The 26,377-nt window shown below is 37.0% G+C and overlaps 2 protein-coding genes across 53 annotated transcripts in view; one reads left to right on the top strand and one right to left on the bottom strand.

Moving 5' to 3' along the window:
- nrxn2b (neurexin 2b) overlaps positions 1-26,377 on the bottom strand; it is a 479,676-nt gene that overhangs the window by 175,241 nt on the left and 278,058 nt on the right. For 18 of the 52 annotated variants that reach the window (XM_087259563.1, XM_087259583.1, XM_087259577.1 and 15 more), the window contains one exon: positions 18,969-19,013. The exons of 22 other annotated variants lie outside the window; for them this stretch is intronic. In XM_087259563.1, coding sequence (XP_087115689.1) covers positions 18,969-19,013 — 45 coding nt within the window. The remainder of the gene's footprint in view (positions 1-18,968; positions 19,014-26,377) is intronic. 12 more of the 52 variants (XM_087259580.1, XM_087259582.1, XM_087259600.1 and 9 more) reach the window with 1 other exon arrangement.
- Positions 1-26,377, top strand: part of alpk1 (alpha kinase 1) — an 859,869-nt gene that overhangs the window by 702,330 nt on the left and 131,162 nt on the right. The gene's annotated exons all lie outside the window — the stretch shown is intronic.

The following is a 26,377-nucleotide window of genomic DNA, read 5'->3' as shown; positions in this document are numbered from 1 at the left end:
ACATGCACACACACACACTCTAATGCACATCGACACACAATAAAACATTACATATATAACAGTTCTGTATTTTTCAAGCACATAGTACTGCAGTTTAACCTGCGTATCCTACACATGATCGTCAAACTATATCATGGTTAATGGTCATATTTACAGTGTTTTATGACAACAGCAAATATTTGTATTAAGCTTTTTACTGAATGCTTCAACCCTAGCGGAGATTCTTACAGCACCGTTAATAAAACAACTAAATCATACAGCAACACCACTCACTGAGTTAGTGAAATTAAAAGCACAAACACTGCTCTGCTCTCAGTTTGCTGTCTCGTAACACACACTTTGCAAAACTGTAGGCAGAGTCCACTGCACAGCACTCTTTTGCAGAACTGAAACACAACCCACTGCTTTACCCTGAATTTCCAAGTGATCAACACACTCCTATACACATGTCTGGCTATTATTTAGAGTTTTGCCGGCTGTCTGGCACGCTGTCACATGTGTTTTAGATGATTAGTTCAACCTTCAATCAGCCCAAGCACTATAAATGAGCCACCTGTAAGAGGGAGAGGACGACAAGGAGGTGAAGTTAGAGGAAGAGGACAAGGAGGAGCAAAAGGAGGACGAGGAGGCATGTAGGGACATTGACCATGCACCATGTCAGGCCTGGACAGGACATTCCAGAGGACATTTTCCTGGTGCCTTGGACTAGAGGACATTGCATGTGATGTAGAGGAAATATTGTGGCCAGACCCAGAGAGACGACATGATTTATTTCTCCTCAGTGAAATCACTATTTTGTGTTTTGACTTGGGAAAACACTTGTGTTTGTTTTGATGTGTGTAAATAAACACCAGCACTTGAAGTGTGTATGTTTACAGAACTAAGAGAAAGGCATGACCTCAGACTGACGTAGCCTTAGCTTGAGCTCAGAGAAGGCAAAAGTCAGATGTAGTTTTTGTTCATTCGATAAGGTGTAGTTGGTGCACATTGTGTGCTTATTAATGTGATGGCTTGTGTTAAATGATTGATGCAAACATACCATTTTTACAAAGGTTTGAAGAGATCAGCAAGGTTTATTAGCTTTCGCAAGACAACTAAAATGTTTTGCAGATTTGGTGAAGGGTTTTCTCATTGGTGTGTAGAGTTTTGCAAAAACAGCCAGTAGTTACTAAAAATGTGCTTAAGCGATCAGAATAAAACTATAAGCTTTTTAATCATTCTTTAAAATGTTTTTTTCTGATTTAAATGTGTTAAAAATGGAAAAATGTATGGAATATTTAGAGATATCATGCATAATTAAATGAATTATTCTGTATAATCACATTAATTAATGTGTATAACTACAGTAATAACCTGTATAATTACAATAACAATCATTATAATCTGTATTAATCTGTATGATTACAAAAAATACATATTTACAGTCATAATTTGTAAAACGTCAGCAATAATCTGTATATTTGCAGTAATAATTAGTAAAACGGCAGTAATTACCAGGTTTTTTCTCTTTTTTCACAGTTGAAATGCAAATGATCTACAGTAATAAACTGTAATTTAATGAATTTGAGCGTAAAGTCAGTTTTTGCATGTGATTTTGTTGAACATTTATTTAATGAATCATCTCTGGTCCAGTCTTTTGTACAGTGTACACAGAGAGCGTGTAATAGCAGTTCTACAGCTTTTAAAGAAGCACACACATTAATGTTACTCAGTTCCTCATTTTACACTCCTGCTTTACAGAAACCACACGCTGAGATGATCTCCATCTATTGTACTTCAGTATGGAGCATTAGAAATGTCTTGCTCTGCTGTTGTGTTTTAGTGTTAGTGAAGACCTGGCTACGGCAAAGACACACATGACGTTTCATGCTTTATAATCTTGATCTGTGAGCACGATCCTCTGTTTTATCATTACTTAGACATTAAAATACTCTACATTATGCAGAGGAATAATTCATAATAGTAGTAACACTAATTCTAGAGTGAGATGTGTGAATCAGCAGCGATTTCTGACCGGTTCTGATGGTCAGCTGCAGATGTGAACACATGGCGGAAGAAAGTAGTTCCTCACACAAAGGGTTTCGAGACTCTCTGTGCTTGATTTCATATATCAAACAGTTGAAAGCAGAAGTTTCCAAACACTATATAAAAAGGCACATCACCATTTAAATAAAGTCAGATGTTATTGTGGCTAAACGTTTCCTCTTTAGGTAAGTGAGGATGATCAGATGTGTTTCTGTTCTGCTTAAAAGCAGAATATTGAGAGAGAGATATTGATTGAGAAATTGTTGTAACTCTTCTTGAAGTCAAGTTTACACACAGCTCAGATGATGATGTCGAGGGTTTTGGAAGTTTCTGATTGGCTGATTGACAACATTTGAGTTAATGTGATGCACAACTGTAGAATAGTATTGAAGGAAAAGCTCAAACACACTGCTTCCTTGTGTGACAACATGGGAAAATCAACAAGCCAGAATCAACAACAAAGCCAGAATAACCATTAGCTGAATGACAGTGGGGAAAGACTGATGTTTGGAGGCATGTCCTGTGCTCTGATGGAGCTAAGATTGAACTGTTTGGCCATAATGAGCAGTGTTACATCTGGAGGACAAAGGGGAAAGCGCACAAACCTAGAACACCATCCCAACTGTGCAGTATGGGGCGGCAGCATCATGTTGTGGGGCTGTTTTGCTGCAGGAGGGACTGGTCCACTTCACAGCATAGATGGCATCATGAAGACAGAACATTATGGAGAAATACTGAAGCAACATCTCAACACATCAGCCAGGACATTACAACTGCCACAAATGGTTCTTCCAAACAGCCCATGACCCTGAGCACACTGCCAAATGAGTTCACATGTGCTTTAAGAACAGCAGAGTGAATGTTTTGGAGTGGCCATCACATAGCCCTGATCTCAATCCTATAGAACATTTGTGGGCAGAGCTGAAAAAGCTTGTGCGAGAAAGACAACCAACAAATCTGATTCAGTTACAGCAATTCTGTCAGGAGGAATGGGCCAAAACTCCTGCAAACTATTTACATTACATTTACATTTACATTTAGTGAACAAGGAGTTGAGCTGCATGTTCAGATAAGAAGGGTCGGATCTTTCTGATGTTATAGAGTGTGAATCTGCACGATTGAGCAGTTCTAGAAATGTGGTCAGAGAAGTTTAGTTGGTCATCAATCGTTACTCCAAGGCTTTTCACCATTTTGGATGCAGTAATGGTTGCCCCATCCATCTGGATTGAAAAGTTATGGTGTAGAGTCGGGTTGGCAGAAACTACAAGCATTTCCGTTTTTGCGAGGTTCAGCTGAAGATGATGATCTTTCATCCAGTGTGAAATGTCCGACAGGCAGGCTGAGATGCAAGCCGGAACCGAGGGATCATCAGGGTGAAAAGAGAGGTATAGCTGGGTATCATCAGCATAGCAGTGGTAGGAGAATCCATGTCTCTGGATGACTGGTCCTAGAGATGATGTGTAGATGGAGAAGAGAAGTGGCCCAAGAACAGAGCCCTGAGGTACCCCTTTTGTGTGAAGCTTGTGGAAGGAGACCCAAAGCATCTGACCAAAGTTATACAGTTTAAAACAAAGCTAAACAAAATACCAAGGAAATGTGTGTAAACTTTTGATGGTCAAGAAATTAATAAACAATTTTCAAAAAATCATTTAGCAAATGTAAATCTATATATGTATATATATGCTGTTAAACTGTTGTATAAGTGCATCATCAGAGCCATATTACTGTGATGAGGCTGTAAATCAGCACTGCTGGGGAACTAAGGCATCAGCCCAGTGTTCAACACGTGACTCTAAGACACACGGCAACAATAATTCACAAAGAGCTGCGAGTGTATCTGAACATAACGACACACCGTACACTACTCATCAGCCAATCACAATCCAGCATTCAACAGACCTGGAGTATATGTACACACACACACACACACACGCGCACGCACACATACACAGATCTGCTTTTCCAGCTGTTGCATCATAAACAAATGCCTGAAGTCAGAGAATAATGAAGACAAATACCGACAGTCCACATCAACTGTAACACACACACACACACACACATACCCACACACACATGCACAAACACATTCACAAATACACACAAACACACATACACCCCCCCATATATATATATATATATATATACACACAAACACATTCATAAATACACACACACACACACACACACACACACACACACACACACACACACACACACACACACACACACACACACACACACACACATACACACACTCTTCACTTCAGTGGCCAGTATTTTTCAGGTGTGTGTGATGGATGTATGTCATCATCCTCATCATCATAATCCTCCTCTTCCTCATCCTTATCCTCATCTTCATCATCCACTTCATCCTTATCTTCATCATCCTCCTTCTCATCTTTATCATATTCCTACTCTTCATCATCCTCTTCTTCATCATACTCCTCATCTTCATCATCCTCATCTACATCCTCCTCCTACTCTTCATCATACTCCTCATCATCTTCATTCTCCTCCTCCTCATCTTCATCATCCTCCTTATCATCGTCTTCTTCATCATACTCCTCATCTTCATCATCCTCATCTACATCCTCTTCCTACTCTTCATCATACTCCTCATCATCTTCATTCTCCTCCTCCTACTTCTCATCTTCATCATCCTCCTCATCTTCATCCTCCTCCTCTTCTTCATCCTCATCTTCTTCCTCCTCTTCCTCCTCATGAGTGTTTGAGATGCTGGTCTCCTCAGATGATGTTGTCAGTCGGAGCATCAGTTCATCTCCACTTTCCCATCCACTCAGCCTTCCTCAGAGTGTGTGTGTGTTCAGGAGATTCACCTGCGCGCACACTCACACCTCACGCGTGTGTGTCCGCATTAAATACACAAACACAGCAAACCGGTGGGAAACTGATTACACGCGTTTTCCACAGTCATGTGACCCTGGCACACGGACCAATCAGATTACAGGAAGACAAATCACCTGCTGCTGCTGCAAACACACACACACACACACACACACACAAACACACACACACACTAATCTGATCAGCAGTGGAGGAAGAACACATGCACACTGAAACAACACACCAAACACACACTATCCAGAGCAGACACACACTATGAAGACAAAACACACACTCCAGACCCAACAGCTGTGTGTTTGTGTTTGTGTACATGAGTGTATGTGGGTGTGTCTGTGTGTGTGTTAAAGTGAGAGAGCGAGTGTGTGACAGAATTTGTGAGTGTCTGTGTGTGAGAGAGAAATATGTGTGTGCATGTGTGTGTGTATCAGTGTGTGATAGAATTTGGGAGTGAGTGAGTGTGTGTGCATGGCTTTATATGGGTGTGACTGTGTGTGTTTGAGTTTGTGTGTGTGTGTGTGTGTCTGTGTGTGTGTGTGTGAGAGCAGCTGTGGTTGTGTTGTTAGCAGGTGATGGATCTGAAAGAAACAGAAGCACCGGCGGCGCTGCATTTCTGCTCCACACTGCTGATAACCTGTGCACACACACACACACACACACACACACACACACACACACACACACACACACACACACACACACACACACACACAATGCTGTAGTGGGTCATTTGTCTAGCAGATATATGGACTTATTTACCCCAAACCCCTGATGATGAGACGGAGAGCATGTTCAGATAAACACCTGCAATCCCTCACACTGCAGACCTGTGTGTGTGGCGGCCACTTTATTAGGTACACCTCACTAGTACCGGGTTGGACCACTTTCACCTTCAGATCTGCCTTAATCCTTGGTGTCAGAGATTTAGCAAGCTGCTGGAAATATTCCTCAGAGGTTTTGCTCCATATTGTCATGATAGCATCACACAGTTGCTGCAGATTTGTCGGCTGCACATCCATGATGCCAATCTCCTGCTCCACCACATCCCAAAGCTGCTCTATTGGATTGAGCTCTGGTGACTGTGGAGGCCATTTGAGTACAGTGAACTCATCGTCATGTTCATCAGTCTGAGATGATTGAGCTTTATGACATGCTGCGTTATCCTGCTGGAAGTAGCCATCAGAAGATGGAGACACTGTGCTCATAAAGGGATGGACATGGTCAGCAGCAATACTCAGGTAGGCTGTGGCGTTGATGCTCAATTGGTACTAATGGAGCCAAAGAAAATCTCCCCCACACCATTACACCACCACCACCAGCCTGAACCGCTGATACAAGGCAGGATGATCCATGCTTTCATGTTGTTGAGCCGAGCATCTGAATGTGTCAGCAGAAATGGAGACTCATCAGAGCAGCAACGTTTCTCCAATCTTCTATTGTCCAGTTTTGGTGAGTCTGTGTGAATTGTAGCCTCAGTTTCCTGTTCTTAGCTGACAGGAGCGGCACCCGGTGTGCTCTTCTGCTGCTGTGAAAGTGAGTGTGTCTTAGTGTGAGTCTGCATGTTGTGTGTTTAATGTGAATGTGTGTGTGTCTGTGTGTTTTTCAATGTGTTTTTGTCTTTGTGTGTGTGGATAAGTGTGAATGTGTGTGTGTATTACCGTATATGTGTGTGCATATTTTAGTAAGTGTCTTGATTTATGTGTAGATGTATTTTAGTGTGTGTGTTAGTGGAATGTGTGTACATATGTGTCCTATAGTGTGCGCATGTGTCTTAGTGTGAATGTGTGTGTGAGGATGTGTGTTTATCCTAACTATAGTCAGCATGTGTGTGTTTGTGTCTGTGTATGTGTAACCCCACCCGTCCTACACCACCCAACCTGCTCCGAGCCGGGATCGAACCGGCAACCTTCCACATGGGAGTCGGTTGCTCTACCAAGGAGGCTGAAGACCATGACCTCTAGTGTCTGTTGCTAGAGCACCTTTAGAGGTCAGAGGAGTGAGGTTTACCTGCACAGCACACACTAGCTGGCCTCCGTCACACATGCACAAACAGCACACACACACAGGCTGACGGCTGTAATTTGCAGTGTGTCAGTGAGGGAAATGAGCTTCAGCGTTATCTGCAGTTAATGACAGTTTCACTTTACACTGAGGGACAGCTTACAGTCTCCAATGGCTGAGCAGACACACACACACACACACACACACACACACACACACACACACACACACACACACACACACACACACACACACACACACACACACACACACACAAACACACAGACACAGTTTAATTGCGTGTGTGTTGAACACAGATGCTTCACATCTACTGCTGAACTCATCGGTGGCTCTTCAACACTCCGCCTGTTTAAAGACGCTGAACCCTCCGCAGCAGCAGCGCATCACACCTGCTCTCCATTACACACACTTACCATCACTGCACACCAGGCAGTGTGTGAACGCGCTCTAATGAGCATCTGAAACCCACTCAGCTGCTCACCATACTAGTTAAGCTACATTAAGTCAAACGGCATGTCTAAGCAAACCCGTTTACCACAATAAATCATCTGAGTAATGCTCATTTAATCCACAGACACACTTCTATAGTTAACAGAGCAACACACGAGACAGAACAGCACTGCCAATACTACTGGAAAAGCCCAATTATGAGCAGGCATCTGCAGCATTGCATTAGGAAGCTCAGTTAGCAGCAGCTTCAGGACAGATGCCGGCTGGTCGTGTTCACATTATAAGCATTACCCCATCATCACGACTGCACTGCAGCCTCCTCGCCGGATGGACTTCTCCATCTTCTTGTCTTCTAATAGATCTAGCAGAATTGATCGCCTGTCAGCCATGAAATAATTATTTGCTATTGATGCAGCAGAGCGCGTGCGTTAGACAAGTGCTGACAGATCATTTATTCTCACACAAACGACCTGAGACAGACAAACTGACCAGCACATCACCAGAACCACCGCAGGCTAATGGACACGTCTGACTGCCATCACATAAATCCAACGCAATCGTCCTGCAAATCAAACTGCATAATTGCAACTCAAAGAGAGCGTGCTTGTGTGTCTATTCAGTGGCAGAGCCGAGAGATTGAGTGATCAGCATGAGCAGAATTACCGCATGAGCGTCTGAAACCAACATGACTGCATTACAGTATGTGCATTGCGATGATCAGAACACATATATGCCAACACTCAAAAGTGTGTGCTCAATTCCATCAGTTATTCTACGGTTCTGCCGCGTGCTTGATTCTGATTGGCTGATGAGCATTCTAAGACACATAATTCAGCGAAGCATCATTCTTGCATGTGTTATCATGTATTACTGTCCTGGTACACAAACACTTTCTCTGCAGATATTTAAAGCAGCCAGAAAAATCCTTCATCCACATATAATCTTTCTTCAAGAGTGAGAGTTTTAAACACAATAGTTAAAACAAATAAATAACAAAAAACTAAATAAAACAAATAAACAACAAACAAATAAACAAATAATAATAATAAATTATAATTTAAAATATTATTACAAATAAAACAAACAAACAAACAAACAAACTAATAAATAAATAAAACAAATAAACAACAAACAAATAAACAAATAATAATAATAAATTATAATTTAAAATATTATTACAAATAAAACAAACAAACAAACAAACTAACTAATAAATAAAATAAATAAACAACAAACAAATAAACAAATAATAATAATAAATTATAATTTAAAATATTATTACAAATAAATAATTAATCAAATAGATAATAAATAAATAAATAAATAAATGAATAAACAAGTATTTTTGTAACAAAATAACAGGACCTGTGCAACCCATTACAGCATTGTGTGTGTGTGTTTGGCGTGCTTGATTCTGATTGGCTGATGAGCATTCTAAGACACATAATTCAGCGAAGCATCATTCTTGCATGTGTTATCATGGATTACTGTCCTGGTACACAAACACTTTCTCTGCAGATATTTAAAGCAGCCAGAAAAACCCTTCATCCACATATAATCTTTCTTCTAGAGTGAGAGTTTTAAACACAATAGTTAAAACAAATAAATAGCAAAAAACTAAATAAAATAAATAAATAACAAACAAAACAAATTAATAAATAACAAACAATAAAGCAAAAAAATAACAATCAAATAAAACAAACACAATTAATAACATATAAATAAATAAACAAATAAAAAATAACAATAATAAATAAATAAATAAAACAAATAAATAACAAAATGTAATTAAATAAAGCAAATAAATAAATAACAAAAACTAAATGAAACAAATAAATAAAAAACAAATAAAACAAATAAATAAATAATGAAAAATAAATAAAACAAATAAATAACAAAAAATAGATGAATTTATAATAATAATACATTTTAATTAAAAATAGTATTATTATTTATTATATTACAATTAAATAAATAAATAAAACAAATAAACAACAAACAAATAAACAAATAATAATAATAAATTATAATTTAAAATATTGTTACAAATAAAACAAACAAACAAACAAACAAACTAATAAATAAATAAAACATATAAACAACAAACAAATAAACAAATAATAAAAATAAATTATAATTTAAATCATTATTACAAATAAATAATTAAACAAATAGATAGTAAATTAATAAATAAATAAATGAATAAATAAGTATTTTTGTAACAAAATAATAGGACCTGTTCAACCCATTACAGCATTGTGTGTGTGTGTGTGTGTGTGTGTGTGTGTGTGTGTGTGTGTGTGTGTGTGTGTGTGTGTGTGTGTGTTTGCACTGCGGCGTGCTTGATTCTGATTGGCTGATGAGCATTCTAAGACACATAATTCAGCGAAGCATCATTCTCGCATCATCTATTACTGTCCTGGTACACAAACACTTTCTCTGCAGATGTTTAAAGCAGCCAGAAAAATCCTTCATCCACATATAATCTTTCTTCAAGAGTGAGAGTTTTAAACACACATACATTATAGCTGGCATTACAGATGTTAAATATTATTAATTATGCCAAATTTGAATCAAGTCATTTAGGGCGAACACAAGCACGACTGTGAGCTGCAGAAACAGTGTAAGTCATGTCAGATGTCTGAGAATCCTACACAATCTGAGCATCTGTTGATATTCAGACGGATCTCTCTGATCAGGGAAGAACTGAATCTAAATCAGGTTCAGCATCTGATGACAGATTCCTCAAGCTCTTCCTCTTTCATGTGTGCAGCCTGTAAGAGCCAAACTGGCTTCCAGATATGATTCAACAGTGTGAAACACACTCACTCAATGCTGAACCACCAGATAACAGCACTCATGCTCATTACATTAGCCATTTTAACTGTGTTCTGTACAAAAATGAACACAATAATGACAAATCTGTGATTTTACTTCAAATCTCAGGATGAACAGATGAAACACTGTAAGATATCAGACTACGGTAAGATGCCATTTCAGGAAGAGTAAATGAACTAAACCTAATGGTAACACTTTATGGTCCATTGGAGTATTAGTAGACAGTCTGCTGAATATCTGCTGATTCTGCTCCTTCAACAGGCATTTAACTGACTATAGGAAACTTTGCAAGTACATGTTAACTTACACTAACCCCAACCCCAACCCTAACAGTCTAGTGATGATCTAATGAGAATTAATTGTGTGTGATGTAACTTAAGCTCAACAAATGGACCATCAAAATAAAGTGTGACCAATGAATATGACTACTGGTGTTATTATTCATATGATCATGTTTTCAATCTGTTTGACTTGATTATCTTTCTATGCAAGACAAAAGATGTTCTAAACTATTACTGAACAAAACTAAACTTCATTGAGTTGCCAAAATTAAATAAATACATTCTCAAAATGTTATTTAATGAATATCTTGATGTTGTAAAGCAGTGTATGTTTGCAGAGACACGAGAGTCAATACAGAGTAAAATACAAGTACATACAGAATAATCATTACTAATAATTATTTCATTTGATTTGATCACTGGGCGAAACAAGATTAAATAAATAGGTAAAAATTAAATAAACAAATCAATATTAAAAAAAATAATAAAACCAAATAAAATAATAAAATAAAAATGAGAGAAAATTCTTAAAATATTGTTCCATGAAACTCATACAGGTCTGCAGTGACACAAAGTGAGTAAGTACAGAATTATTATCACTTCTGGTCAAACCAAGGACAATTTATAATAATAAACAAACAAATAAATAAAACAAATAAATGACAAATAAATAAAATAAATAACAAATAAATAAAATAAATAAATGACAAATAAAATAAAATAAATGAATAAATAACAAATTAAAAAAACTAAACAAATAAATGACAAATAAATAAAATAAATAAAAAATAACAAATAAATTAATAAATGAAACAAATAAATATCAAATAAATAAATGAAACAAACAAATAAATAAAACAAATAAATAACAAACAAAACAAATAAATAAATGAAACAAACAAATAAATAAAACAAATAAATAACAAACAAATAAAACAAAGACAATTAATAACAAATAAATAAAAAAATAAAACAAACAAAAAATAACAACAATAAATAAATAAATAAAACAAATAAATAACAAAATGAAATTAAATAAAGCAAATAAATAAATAACAAAAACTAAATAGAACAAATAAATAACAAAATTAAATAAACTAATAATAATAATAATACATTATAATTTTAAATATTAATATTATTTATTATATTATTATTAAATAAATAAATAAAACAAATAAACAACAAACAAATAATAATAAATTATAATTAAAAATATTATTACAAATAAATAAATAAATAAATAAATAAATAAATAAATAAATAAATAAATAAATAACAATTTTTGTAACAAAATAATAGGGGAAAATAAGAGAAAATTCTTAAAATATTGTTTCATGAAAATAATACTGGTTTACAGTGACACGAAATCACACAACATCATTTCTGGTCAAACCAAGGACAATTTATAATAATAAATAAATAAAACAAATAAACAACAAACAAATAAACAAATAAATAAATTATAATAATAATAAATTATGATTAAACAATTATTAGAAATAAAGGCAGTGGCAGTATAAGTCAGTGAGGGCTCTTACCTGTCCATCAGGTGCTTCTGCTACAGCCGTTTAACCCTTTACTCATCAGATTCTCTCCATCATCACTTACCTTTACCCTACTAAACATACACAGGAGTAACACAGCCAGTGTCTGCAGCTCAGCCCGACTCTCAGTGGGTTCAATAACTAACTCTGGCAGTGGGTTAAATGGAAAACTCTCTTGCAGTGGGTTAACTAACTCTTGCAGTGGGTTAACTAACTCTCTTGCAGTGGGTTAACTAACTCTGGCAGTGGGTTAACTAACTCTCGCAGTGGGTTAAATAAATGACCGTGGCCGTGGGTTAACTAAGTGTGTCAGCGGGTCAGGACTCAACTAGTCAGAGATCCGGGATGGGTTAGTTAGTGAGACTGTGGGTCAGGAGAAGCTCAGTGGGTCATGTGTGGGTTTGGGTTAGTACTTTAGTAAAAACAGCAGGTCAGACACAAAAATGGTTGTTAGTACAGTTACGACAAAGGTTTCATTCAGATTAGTGACAGAATTTGGGTTTAGTCGTTGAGTGGGAGTCAATTGAAATCCTTTGTGGTCTGATTTGGACACAGAAGTTTAGGCACGTTTAGTAGAAAACAACAAACAAATAAACAAACAAATAAATAAATAAATGAATCCATCAAGAATGGTCACGTCGTGGGGAAGAAGCCATGCGTTTGAGTGAGCGGATGATGATGATGATGATGATGAATGAGTGAAGCAGAAGCTGATGGCGCAGGGAGTCCACATCGACACACAGGAACAGGAAGAGGAAGAGGAAGGGGAAGGGGAAGCACATTTAGTAGATTAGGGGTTAAGCGGAAGCACACGGGGTCCACAGGTTTGCGTGCGAGCCCAGAATCTCTGTATTCTGATTGGCTGAGCATCGCAGACTCCCTGGCGCCGCAGGCAGATGAAGCGCATGCTCAAACACACACACACACAAGTACACAACTACACACACACACACTGATGGGTGCAGGCGCGAGCTGTCAGTCATCTGAGATTACCCAGAATGCACTGGGCTGTTACTCTACAGTTGGTTAGATGGTAATAACTGCACACTAATGCAGGCGGCGGGAGAGAATCATATCAATCATCTGACCCGCAACACACACTCACACACACTCACACACACTCACACTAGAGTTAATACACCATATACTCCACACACTGTAGTGTGATCATGTTTAATTATTCCCCAAGTGCTGTTTAGCAGAGATAAAGCAGATATATTCAGCACATCTCTAATCATAACAGTGTTCATAACTCATCTCTAATAACTGATGTGTTTCCTCTTCTCCATGATGACAGCACATAATATTAGACTAGATAGATTTGTTCCTTAATTTTAGATTTGTAAATATTAAATAATTTTAAATTCAAAACTGTACCATATACATCAGCGTAAAACCTGTGACTGGTGGAAAAACAGCCTCTGTAATTGTGGATTAAGATCACTCGGGTCTCCACTTGTGCCATGGCCTTTCTATTTGGTTTTATTTTATTCCTCAAGCTCATCTAAACTTTCCTCTTTTCCCACTAATGATGCAATGTTCTCCCCATGATCATGTATGGACGGGTGTCTGTACAGCCGTACCTGATTCAGACAAAATCTCTTCAAACCGTTTCATATTCAACTCAAATCAAACATGTCGCCGCGCGAGCTGTTCACTCCAGTCTCCAAAAAAACAACATTCGCTCCGCCAGCCGAAATCATGTGGCCCACACCCAAAGCCAACTTCTGCAAACACAGTGATGACGTCACATTCGCCACGTGCACTCAAGCGAACTAGTGGACACATCGAGTATAAACCAGACTTAAGCTGCGCTCACACTGGGCTTCTCCTCCCATAGACTTCCATTCATGCGCAGGCGAATGCGTCAGACCGGAAACGCAGGGTCATGCGTCAAGTTTTGCAGGTTGCTGCGGTGCAAAGTTCAAGCTTGGTGAACTCTGACCTGCGAAACTGCATCACTTGACTGCGTGAGACCAATCGAGGATCAAAACATGACCTCTCTGAACAGAAATGTTAAACATGGAGCAATCACTCACTTTATTAATGCCTAATAATCTTGTTTAATCCTGCCCCTTTTCACAGAGCTGTACGACAGAATTTCGCACACACAAACTCTGGTGTGAGCGCAGCTTTAAGCGTGCAGTGATCGGTGTGACCCACGGCGCCTGCCTTCCGCATTGCTGTGCATTTATACTGCTGCTGCTGCGTGTGCTGCTCTGCAGTAACACCTCTGAAACACTAGCTGGCAGTAATGTGTTTTTGTTCCTCTGTGTCGAGTTTCTTTGACTTGTTTTGTTTTTTCTGAACACTACCTTAATGTACAAGTGACTCAAACTCGCTCATTCAGAGGCAGGAACCGGCGAACGTGCAGCAACTTTAATCATGAGGTGAACACAGCACAACAGTCTCCATCCAGAGCTCCTTCATGAGACACTTTCAAACACTCACTGCATCGGCCTCAAGTGCCTCTCAGCACCGCCCACACTCGTCAGCGCTACCAAGCCGACCAATCACAGAGCTTGCACTATGCGTTGTTGCGATGTTTATTTACATGTTTTGGGAGGTACGCGCCAGCATCGGAGATGGCCACAGCAATGTGACCATGTAGTACAAATCAGCCTTTAAGGGTAAATACTGTCAGTAATGGACTTATTCTGTTAAATAGCACTTGGGAAATGTGCTGCTCACACACACACACACACAGTCACACAGTATATTTTTCAGAATGACAGAACAGTGTAAATTCAACTGACGAGTCCAGTGACGGGCAGCACTCTGTTAATTAAGTATAATAATAATAATAATAAAAATAATAATAATAATAATAACAATAATAATGATAATAATAATAATAATAATAATAATAATGATAATAATAATAATAATAATAACAACAATAATAATAATAATAATAATAATAACAATAATAATAATGATGATGATAATAATAATAATAATAATAATAATAATAATAATAATAATAATAATAATAATAATAATAATAACAATAACAATAACAATAATAATAACAATAATAATGATAACAATAATAATAATAATGACGATAAAATAATAATAATAAAAAATAATAATAACAACAATAAAAAATACTAATAATACATAATAATAATAATAATAATAATTATAATAATAACAATAATAATAATAATAATAATAATAATAATAATGACAATAAAATAATAATAATAAAAAAATAATAATAACAACAATAAAAAAATAATAAAATAATAATGATAATAATAATAATAAATAATAATAAATAATAATAAACAAATAATAATAATAAAATAATAATAATAATAATAATAATAAAATAATAATAATAATAATAATAATGATAATATTAACAATAATAACAATAACAATAATAATAATAACAATAATAACAACAACAATAATAATAATAATAAAATAATAATAACAACAATAAAAAAATACTAATAATACATAATAATAATAATAATAATTATAATAATAACAATAAAAATAATAATAATGACGATAAAATAATAATAATAATAAATAATAACAACAATAAAAAAATAATAAAATAATAATGATAATAATAATAATAAATAATAATAATAAATAATAATAAACAAATAATAATAATAATAATAATAAAATAATAATAATAATAATAATAATAATAATAAAAAAAAATAATAATTATAAAAGCATTTTTATATCTTGAATCTTTGATGAAACATATAGATGATAGACTAATCAAAATAAATAAAAAAACAGATAGATTTAAATATTTCAAATCCAATGACACAAACCAAAGTGAAGGACTAAAAGGTGATTATAAGCGCTAATAAAGCCTATATGGGCAGATGAATGATGAGGGTTAATCTGACTGATTCTCAGCTGAACAGCAGAATAAACGCTGCGTCAGAACCAGCGCTCCCGCCATCAATAACACTCCCTCAGCAGCTCTAAAGGCGAGTGAGCTTCAGTAATAATTAATTGTTCATGTTTAATAATTAGGTTAGTTGTCCTGTGGGTGTGTGCACTAATGAAATCATCACTCACAGCGAATAAACAAAGCCAAAGCGGCGCTCTGAACACAGCTTTCTGCATTTCTGCATCTCATCTGCTGAATCCATCACAGACGCTGACTATGAAGAGTAAAGTAAAGCAGGATCCCCGGGACAAGCGGAGGTTCTGGCTGTAGGACGTCTGCTGGAGTTTAACATCAGAAATATTCGATTCTTATACAAATACGGCTGTTATAAAATCAGAACGCCTGTTATTATTTACATCCAGCTGTTGTGACATCAGAACGTCTGCTTATATGTGTTATTTTGCATCTGCAGACTCTGGAATGACAGTAAAACAGTCTAACTAAAATATAAATCAGTTCATTAACACAAAATAAATACAAGATTTGAAATACGCAATAATAAACTGACTGCATTTCTAAAACATTATCAATCCACCGTAAACCAGTGCTATAGCTATAATTACATTCTGTGTGGATGTCTGCATGTCAACACGTCTCATTAGTGTTAGTGTGAAGTTTGCTATAGTCAGTAGAACTGCTGCAGGGGCATTAATAAATAACGTCTGAGCAGATATTAAATGGGTCATGAACTACTTACAGTTTTTAGGGCCACTTTCAGTGTCACACAGATTCTTCCATCCTCAAACGTCGTCATTTTGGAGATATTTAAAGGATTGTTTGCTTTTGACTCTCATTAGAATGCTCAGTTTGAGTGGGTGTGGCCAATTGTAGTCTCGGAAGTAAACGCCCACTTCTCTGATTGGCTGACTGTTTTAATTAACATAGCTTAACACGGGGAATAAAAGTGGGCGTCGGTCTTCTATGGAGGCGGGGCTTATCCACCATATTCTCTATTCCAACAGTCCAGAACTTGTGGCTTTGCCATTTTTGCAAATGTGAAATACGTTAAAGATACGTTTTGTTGTATGTTTCAGATGATGAATCCACTAGAGGGCACTGTCTACATATTTGCAAATCTGTAATACATTACTTAGGGTACATTTTATTGTACGTTTCAGATGTCAAATCCACTAGAGGGTGCTGTCTGCACTATCGTGTACAAAGACATCACCTACGATATGTTTTGTTGGCATTGACAGTAAACGCCCACTGCTCTGATTGGCTGACTGTTTTGCATATTAACAGCCTTAACAGATGCACTAGAAGTGGGTGTTATTATTTGTGAAGGCGGGGCATATCCAAACTATTACATCATAGAACAGAACATTCCAGAACTTGTGGTTTTTCCTTCAATAAAAGCTGATTTTAGAGGAACCACAAAGAGTTCTGAGACTGAGTGTATAACCGTATGAGCTCTATCCGTTTGTTCTCTTCTAGAAGGTCCACTTTAAATGTTTTCAAGATTTTAATATCCAAAATAACATCTTCATTTAGAAGCAATTGACCATTGGAGCCTCATTAGAATACTCTGCTTGAGTGGGGGTGGCTAGTTATAGACATTAAAGTAAAAGTGGGCGTCGGTCTTCTATTGAGGCGGGGCTGATCCGCTATATTTCCCATTCCTACATTCCAGAACTTGTGGTTTTGATATTTTCGCTAATCTGAAATACATTTGGGTATGTTTTGTTGTACGTTTCATATGATAAATCCACTAGAGGGCGCTGTCTACATTATTGTGAATGCAAAATACATTACTCAGGGTATACTTTATTATATTTTCCAGGTTAGAAATCCACTGGAGGGCGCTGTCTGCCCTGTTGTCTAACAAAGACATCAGTTAAGGTATGTTTATTCAGTACATCTCAGATGACAACAACAACAAAGAGTTCTGAAATGTACATGATGCTTTTGAAGCATTATGAGCTTTTAAAGATCATTTTGAGGTCCATTTTTAATGTTTTGAAGAGTTTTACTTCGGAAAAGCATCACGTTTTAGAGGTAGACGACTATTGTCTGTTTCTGACGCTCATCAGAACGCTGTTTGATTGGGTGTGGTCAATTGTAGCCTCAGAAGTAAACGCCCACTTGCTTGATTGGCTGAGAGTTTTGCATTTGAACAGAGCTTAACAGAAAGTAGAAGTGGGTGTCAATCTTCTGTGGAGGCGGGGTTCATCTAAACTATGACATCATAGATAAAAACATTCTTAGAAGCTGTGGATTTTCCTTCAATATAATCTGATTTTAGAGGAACTACAAAGTGTTGAGTTCTGAGACTCGCAGGATGTGTTCATACACTATGAGCTCTAATATGCCGGAAGTTTAAGAGAGTGTTGATTCCGCAGTTCATGACCCCTTTAAGCAGTCTGTGTACTATATATAATCTAATAAACACTAGTTGATGGATTTGCAAAGTTAGTTAGTGGAATTTCTAAAGTGAACCATTGAATTAAATATAAGATGTATCAGAATGGCCTGAATTGAAGCTTGAAACAATATCTCATATCCTCAGGCCTACTAAAATACTCAAGCAGTAAGAACAGGTTTAGGGTGTGTAGATCAGATTTCTGTCAATTCTGTTAATCTTTACACAACATCAGTCTTTACTGCCCGCCAGTGGACTCGATTATTGTCAAACCAATGAACTTTACACTGCATATAAAATAATCATGACGATAATAATCATACAGTGAGGCACACAGCTACGCTTAAACATACGGCGATCGTTATGCTCTCGAGTTTACGATCACTGCTTTATTTCTCCATGCGGATCGAGTCCCGCCAGCTGAAATATTAGCCAGTTTTATTACTACTCCTGGTGGGAAGGAGGGCGATGATGGACAAACCAAAACCATGATCCGATGACACAGTGAAAGGAAAAGAGTGAATATCTGTTCTTTCATTGCTACCTTGATACCAATGGGAATTTGTGTGGTCAGTATAAGCAAACAGAATTGAAATAGGAAACGAAATCCAGGGCAAACCAAAGTAGAAGACAATTAGAATGATATCTACCATATAATGCAGTTTGTTTACCATAGCGTGTCCAATGCCTGAGTGCTTTAGGAAAAAACAAGGGAGGGGAAAGAAAAATATATAGAATAATGACAAATCCTGAAGTTTAAAGTGTGTTTTATTTTCTGTAAAGCGGCGGTCTTAAACCAGCCTTTGGGTTTCTGTCCCTAATTTGGTTCTCTTTTAAATAATAGTAGTCTTCGTAAGATTTGTCAACCAAAAGAAAAACATGACAACAGTATTGTTATTATGGTTAGTAGGTCAGTTAATTCAGAAAACAACAGATGGCCCACATTCCGTGAATGACACAATGTTAGTCGATTCAAAGGAACACAAACACGAAAAACCCAAATCAAACTGTAAGAATCGAAGCTGTTTGGTTAGTAATTAGACACAAGAGTTAGCGAGAGACCATTCTCCACATGAAGAGGGAAACATGGAGAGAGAGAGAGAGAGAGATTGGGGGAGGGGTTTGTTTGAGGGGGAGGGAAAAGCAGTATTAGTGATCTTTCTGATTGGCTAGTCCTGCGAGTGGGTGTGGCCTAAACTGTGAATGGGGCTTTAAAGGCAAAATTGGCCAAACGTGGTTTTTAAAGGAAAGCGAGAAACATCTGGTCTCTGCTGATGACTAAAGGGAGGCAAAAACACAATGAGGTTAAACAACATATTGCAGAAACATCTCAACCAAACACTTCAAGAAGGACATTCAGACACAGAAAGAGAGAGAGAAACATGCGGCGTCATCTTCTGCCGCCATCTTCAACCTGGAAGACTTTGGAGATCCAAACATAACAGATCCAGACTGTGATCCAGAGCAGATTCAGACCCATGCCTATGCTGAACACCTGCTAAACCATGCAGAACTCATGTGTGTGTATGTGTGTGTTTTTGTGGACCAAATGTCCCCACAAGTATAGCAATACCTGTCATTCTGACCTTATGGGGACATTTTCTTTAGTCTCTATGAGCACTACAGCAGATAAATCAGACAATGTTGTGAAAGTGCAGATTGTTTGCTGTTAGGGTTGGGTTTTGGTGTAAGTTTAGGCGAGGGGGATAGAAGATATGGTTTGTATAGTAGACACATCATTGGGGAGAGCCCATAAAACATGAAAACATGAGTGTGTGTGTGCTTTGTTCCACACCATTGGAAAAGATTTCTCATATCATGTGTCTCATGCATAAGAGTCTGTCGATAGTTGTATATAATACAAGAAACAGAGCTGGAAAGTCACACAGACACACTCTAAAGCTGATTTACTCTAAACACATCTTAGAAACCAGCAACACAACAGAAACCACCTGACCACACAATAGCAATTATCTGAAATAAAACTGCATGGCAACCAAATACAGTGCACTAAACACACTGTACCTGAGATGGAACAGGGAATACTAAACTAAAAAGTGCACGGATTATTAAACCAAAAAAAAAAAAAAAAAAAAAAGATGAGAGTAAATCCTGAACACTACACACACTCAATGCTGGACAGGAGGAGCCATCGGGCACTAAGCTGAAGGGGTGGAGCAACTGGGAGTTAACTGTGTTTATAGGTATAGAGCTGTGTTAAGAGTGATGTGTATAATGGTGTTTATAGCTGTTCACAGAGCTGTGTTTATAACTGTTCTGAGAGCTGTGTTTATAGCTGTTCACAGACCTGTGTTTATAACTGTTCTGAGAGCTGTGTTTATAACTGTTCTGAGTGCTTTGTTTATAACTGTTCTGAGAGCTGTGTTTATAACTGTTCTGAGAGCTGTGTTTATAAATGTTCTGAGAGCTGTGTTTATAGCTGTTCACAGACCTGTGTTTATAACTGTTCTGAGAGCTGTGTTTATAACTGTTCTGAGTGCTTTGTTTATAACTGTTCTGAGAGCTGTGTTTATAACTGTTCTGAGAGCTGTGTTTATAAATGTTCTGAGAGCTGTGTTTATAACTGTTCTGAGTGCTGTGTTTATAACTGTTCTGAGTGCTGTGTTTATAACTGTTCTGAGAGCTGTGTTTATAACTGTTCTGAGAGCTGTTTTTATAACTGTTCTCAGAGCTGTGTTTATAACTGTTCTGAGTGCTGTGTTTATAACTGTTCTGAGAGCTGTGTTTATAACTGTTCACAGAGCTGTGTTTATAACTGTTCTGAGAGCTGTGTTTATAACTGATCACAGAGCTGTGTTTATAACTGTTCTGAGAGCTGTGTTTATAACTGTTCTGAGTGCTGTGTTTATAACTGTTCTGAGAGCTGTGTTTATAACTGTTCTCAGAGCTGTGTTTATAACTGTTCTGAGTGCTGTGTTTATAACTGTTCTCAGAGCTGTGTTTATAACTGTTCTGAGTGCTGTGTTTATAGCTGTTCTGAGAGCTGTGTTTATAACTGTTCTGAGAGCTGTGTTTATAACTGTTCTGAGTGCTGTGTTTATAACTGTTCTGAGTGCTGTGTTTATAACTGTTCTGAGAGCTGTGTTTATAACTGTTCTGAGTGCTGTGTTTATAACTGTTCTCAGAGCTGTGTTTATAACTGTTCTGAGTGCTGTGTTTATAACTGTTCTGAGAGCTGTGTTTATAACTGTTCTGAGTGCTGTGTTTATAACTGTTCTCAGAGCTGTGTTTATAACTGTTCTGAGTGCTGTGTTTATAACTGTTCTCAGAGCTGTGTTTATAACTGTTCTGAGAGATGTGTTTATAACTGTTCTCAGAGCTGTGTTTATAACTGTTCTGAGTGCTGTGTTTATAACTGTTCTCAGAGCTGTGTTTATAACTGTTCTGAGTGCTGTGTTTATAACTGTTCTGAGAGCTGTGTTTATAACTGTTCACAGAGCTGTGTTTATAACTGTTCTGAGAGCTGTGTTTATAACTGTTCTGAGACCTGTGTTTATAACTGTTCTGAGTGCTGTGTTTATAACTGTTCTCAGAGCTGTGTTTATAACTGTTCTGAGTGCTGTGTTTATAACTGTTCTGAGTGCTGTGTTTATAACTGTTCTGAGTGCTGTGTTTATAACTGTTCTGAGTGCTTTGTTTATAACTGTTCTGAGAGCTGTGTTTATAACTGTTCTGAGAGCTGTGTTTATAACTGTTCTGAGTACTGTGTTTATAACTGTTCTGAGAGCTGTGTTTATAACTGTTCACAGAGCTGTGTTTATAACTGTTCTGAGAGCTGTGTTTATAACTGTTCTGAGTGCTGTGTTTATAACTGTTCACAGAGCTGTGTTTATAACTGTTCTCAGAGCTGTGTTTATAACTGTTCTGAGAGCTGTGTTTATAACTGTTCTGAGTGCTGTGTTTATAACTGTTCTGAGAGCTGTGTTTATAACTGTTCTGAGAGTTGTGTTTATAACTGTTCTGAGAGCTGTGTTTATAACTGTTCTGAGAGCTGTGTTTATAACTGTTCTGAGAGCTGTGCTTATAACTGTTCTGAGAGCTGTGTTTATAACTGTTCTGAGAGCTGTGTTTATAACTGTTCTGAGAGCTGTGCTTATAACTATTCTGAGAGCTGTGTTTATAACTGTTCTGAGAGCTGTGTTTATAACTGTTCACAGAGCTGTGTTTATAACTGTTCTGAGTGCTGTGTTTATAACTGTTCTGAGTGCTGTGTTTATAACTGTTCACAGAGCTGTGTTTATAACTGTTCTCAGAGCTGTGTTTATAACTGTTCTGAGTGCTGTGTTTATAACTGTTCACAGAGCTGTGTTTATAACTGTTCTGAGAGCTGTGTTTATAACTATTCTGAGAGCTGTGTTTATAACTGTTCTGAGAGCTGTGTTTGTAACTGTTCTGAGAGCTGTGTTTATAACTGTTCTGAGAGCTGTGCTTATAACTGTTCTGAGAGCTGTGTTTATAACTGTTCTGAGAGCTGTGTTTATAACTGTTCTCAGAGCTGTGTTTATAACTGTTCTGAGTGCTGTGTTTATAACTGTTCTGAGAGCTGTGTTTATAACTGTTCACAGAGCTGTGTTTATAACTGTTCTCAGAGCTGTGTTTATAACTGTTCTGAGTGCTGTGTTTATAACTGTTCTGAGAGCTGTGTTTATAACTGTTCACAGAGCTGTGTTTATAACTGTTCTCAGAGCTGTGTTTATAACTGTTCAGAGAGCTGTGTTTATAACTGTTCTGAGAGCTGTGTTTATAACTGTTCTCAGAGCTGTGTTTATAACTGTTCTGAGAGCTGTGTTTATACCTGTTCACAGAGCTGTGTTTATAACTGTTCTGAGAGCTGTGTTTATAACTGTTCACAGAGCTGTGTTTATAACTGTTCTGAGTGCTGTGTTTATAACTGTTCTGAGAGCTGTGTTTGTAACTGTTCTGAGAGCTGTGTTTATAACTGTTCACAGACCTGTGTTTATAACTGTTCTTAGAGCTGTGTTTATAACTGTTCTGAGAGCTGTGTTTATAACTGTTCTGAGAGCTGTGTTTATAACTGTTCACAGAGCTGTGTTTATAACTGTTCTGAGAGCTGTGTTTATAACTGTTCACAGACCTGTGTTTATAACTATTCTGAGTGCTGTGTTTATAACTGTTCTGAGAGCTGTGTTTGTAACTGTTCTGAGAGCTGTGTTTATAACTGTTCTGAGAGCTGTGTTTATAACTGTTCTAAGAGCTGTGTTTATAACTGTTCTGAGAGCTGTGTTTATAACTGTTTTGAGAGCTGTGTTTATAACTGTTTTGAGAGCTGTGTTTATAACTGTTCTGAGAGCTGTGTTTATTACTGTTCTGATTGCTGTGTTTATAACTGTTCTGATTGCTGTGTTTATAACTGTTCTGAGAGCTGTGTTTATAACTGTTCTAAGAGCTGTGTTTATAACTGTTCTGAGAGCTGTGTTTATAACTGTTCTGAGTGTTGTGTTTATTACTGTTCTGATTGCTGTGTTTATAACTGTTCTGATTGCTGTGTTTATAACTGTTCTGAGAGCTGTGTTTATAACTGTTCTGAGTGTTGTGTTTATAACTGTTCTGAGTGCTGTGTTTATAGCTGTTCACAGACCTGTGTTTATAACTGTTTTGAGAGCTGTGTTTATAACTGTTCTAAGAGCTGTGTTTATAACTGTTCTGAGAGCTGTGTTTATAACTGTTTTGAGAGCTGTGTTTATAACTGTTCTGAGAGCTGTGTTTATAACTGTTCTGAGAGCTGTGTTTATTACTGTTCTGATTGCTGTGTTTATAACTGTTCTGATTGCTGTGTTTATAACTGTTCTGAGAGCTGTGTTTATAACTGTTCTGAGTGTTGTGTTTATAACTGTTCTGAGTGCAGTGTTTATAACTGTTCTGAGAGCTGTGTTTATAACTGTTCTGAGTGCTGTGTTTGTAACTGTTCTGAGAGCTGTGTTTATAACTGTTCTGAGAGCTGTGTTTATAACTGTTCTGAGTGTTGTGTTTAAAACTGTTCTGAGTGCAGTGTTTATAACTGTTCTGAGAGCTGTGTTTATAACTGTTCTGAGTGCTGTGTTTATAACTGTTCTGAGTGCAGTGTTTATAACTGTTCTGAGAGCTGTGTTTATAACTGTTCTGAGAGCTGTGTTTATAACTGTTCACAGACCTGTGTTTATAACTGTTCTGAGTGCTGTGTTTATAACTGTTCTGAGTGCTGTGTTTATAACTGTTCTGAGTGCTGTGTTTATAACTGTTCTGAGTGCAGTGTTTATAACTGTTCTGAGAGCTGTGTTTATAACTGTTCTGAGAGCTGTGTTTATAACTGTTCACAGACCTGTGTTTATAACTGTTCTGAGTGCTGTGTTTATTACTGTTCTGAGTGCTGTGTTTATAACTGTTCTGAGTGCTGTGTTTATTACTGTTCTGAGTGCTGTGTTTATAACTGTTCTGAGTGCTGTGTTTATAACTGTTCACAGACCTGTGTTTATAACTGTTCTGAGTGCTGTGTTTATAACTGTTCACAGACCTGTGTTTATAACTGTTCTGAGTGCTGTGTTTATAACTGTTCTGAGTGTTGTGTTTATAACTGTTCTGAGTGCTGTGTTTATAACTGTTCTGAGTGCTGTGTTTATAACTGTTCACAGACCTGTGTTTATAACTGTTCTGAGTGCTGTGTTTATAACTGTTCTGAGTGTTGTGTTTATAACTGTTCTGAGTGCTGTGTTTATTACTGTTCTGAGTGCTGTGTTTATAACTGTTCTGAGTGCTGTGTTTATAACTGTTCACAGACCTGTGTTTATAACTGTTCTGAGTGCTGTGTTTATAACTGTTCTGAGTGTTGTGTTTATAACTGTTCTGAGTGCTGTGTTTATTACTGTTCTGAGTGCTGTGTTTATAACTGTTCTGAGTGCTGTGTTTATAACTGTTCTGAGAGCTGTGTTTATAACTGTTCTGAGTGCTGTGTTTATAACTGTTCTGAGTGCTGTGTTTATAACTGTTCTGAGAGCTGTGTTTATAACTGTTCTGAGAGCTGTGTTTATAACTGTTCTGAGTGTTGTGTTTATAACTGTTCTGAGTGCTGTGTTTATAACTGTTCTGAGTGCTGTGTTTATTACTGTTCTGAGTACTGTGTTTATAACTGTTCTGAGTGCTGTGTTTATAACTGTTCTGAGTGCTGTGTTTATAACTGTTCTGAGTGCTGTGTTTATTACTGTTCTGAGTACTGTGTTTATAACTGTTCTGAGAGCTGTGTTTATAACTGTTCTGAGAGCTGTGTTTATAACTGTTCTAAGAGCTGTGTTTATAACTGTTCTGAGTGCTGTGTTTATAACTGTTCTGAGAGCTGTGTTTATAACTGTTCTGAGAGCTGTGTTTATAACTGTTCTGAGTGCTGTGTTTATAACTGTTCTGAGAGCTGTGTTTATAACTGTTCTGAGTGTTGTGTTTATAACTGTTCTGAGTGCAGTGTTTATAACTGTTCTGAGTGCTGTGTTTATAACTGTTCTGAGAGCTGTGTTTATAACTGTTCTGAGAGCTGTATTTATAACTGTTCTAAGAGCTGTGTTTATAACTGTTCTGAGAGCTGTGTTTATAACTGTTCTGAGTGTTGTGTTTATAACTGTTCTGAGTGTTGTGTTTATAACTGTTCTGAGTGCTGTGTTTATAACTGTTCTGAGTGCTGTGTTTATTACTGTTCTGAGAGCTGTGTTTATAACTGTTCTGAGAGCTGTGTTTATAACTGTTCTGAGTGTTGTGTTTATAACTGTTCTGAGTGCAGTGTTTATAACTGTTCTGAGAGCTGTGTTTATAACTGTTCTGAGAGCTGTGTTTTAACTGTTCTGAGAGCTGTGTTTATAACTGTTCACAGAGCTGTGTTTGTAACTGTTCTGAGTGCTGTGTTTATAACTGTTCTGAGAGCTGTGTTTATAACTGTTCTGAGAGCTGTGTTTATAACTGTTCTGAGTGCTGTGTTTATTACTGTTCTGAGTACTGTGTTTATAACTGTTCTGAGTGCTGTGTTTATAACTGTTCTGAGTGCTGTGTTTATAACTGT

The sequence above is a fragment of the Danio rerio genome, chromosome 7 (assembly GCF_052040795.2).
Source record: "Danio rerio strain M-AB ecotype USA chromosome 7, GRCz13ab, whole genome shotgun sequence".
In the NCBI taxonomy this organism is placed as follows: Eukaryota; Metazoa; Chordata; class Actinopteri; order Cypriniformes; family Danionidae; genus Danio; species Danio rerio.
The sequence above is the reverse complement of the archived record's forward strand: the minus strand, read 5'-3'. Positions and strand labels throughout refer to the sequence as shown.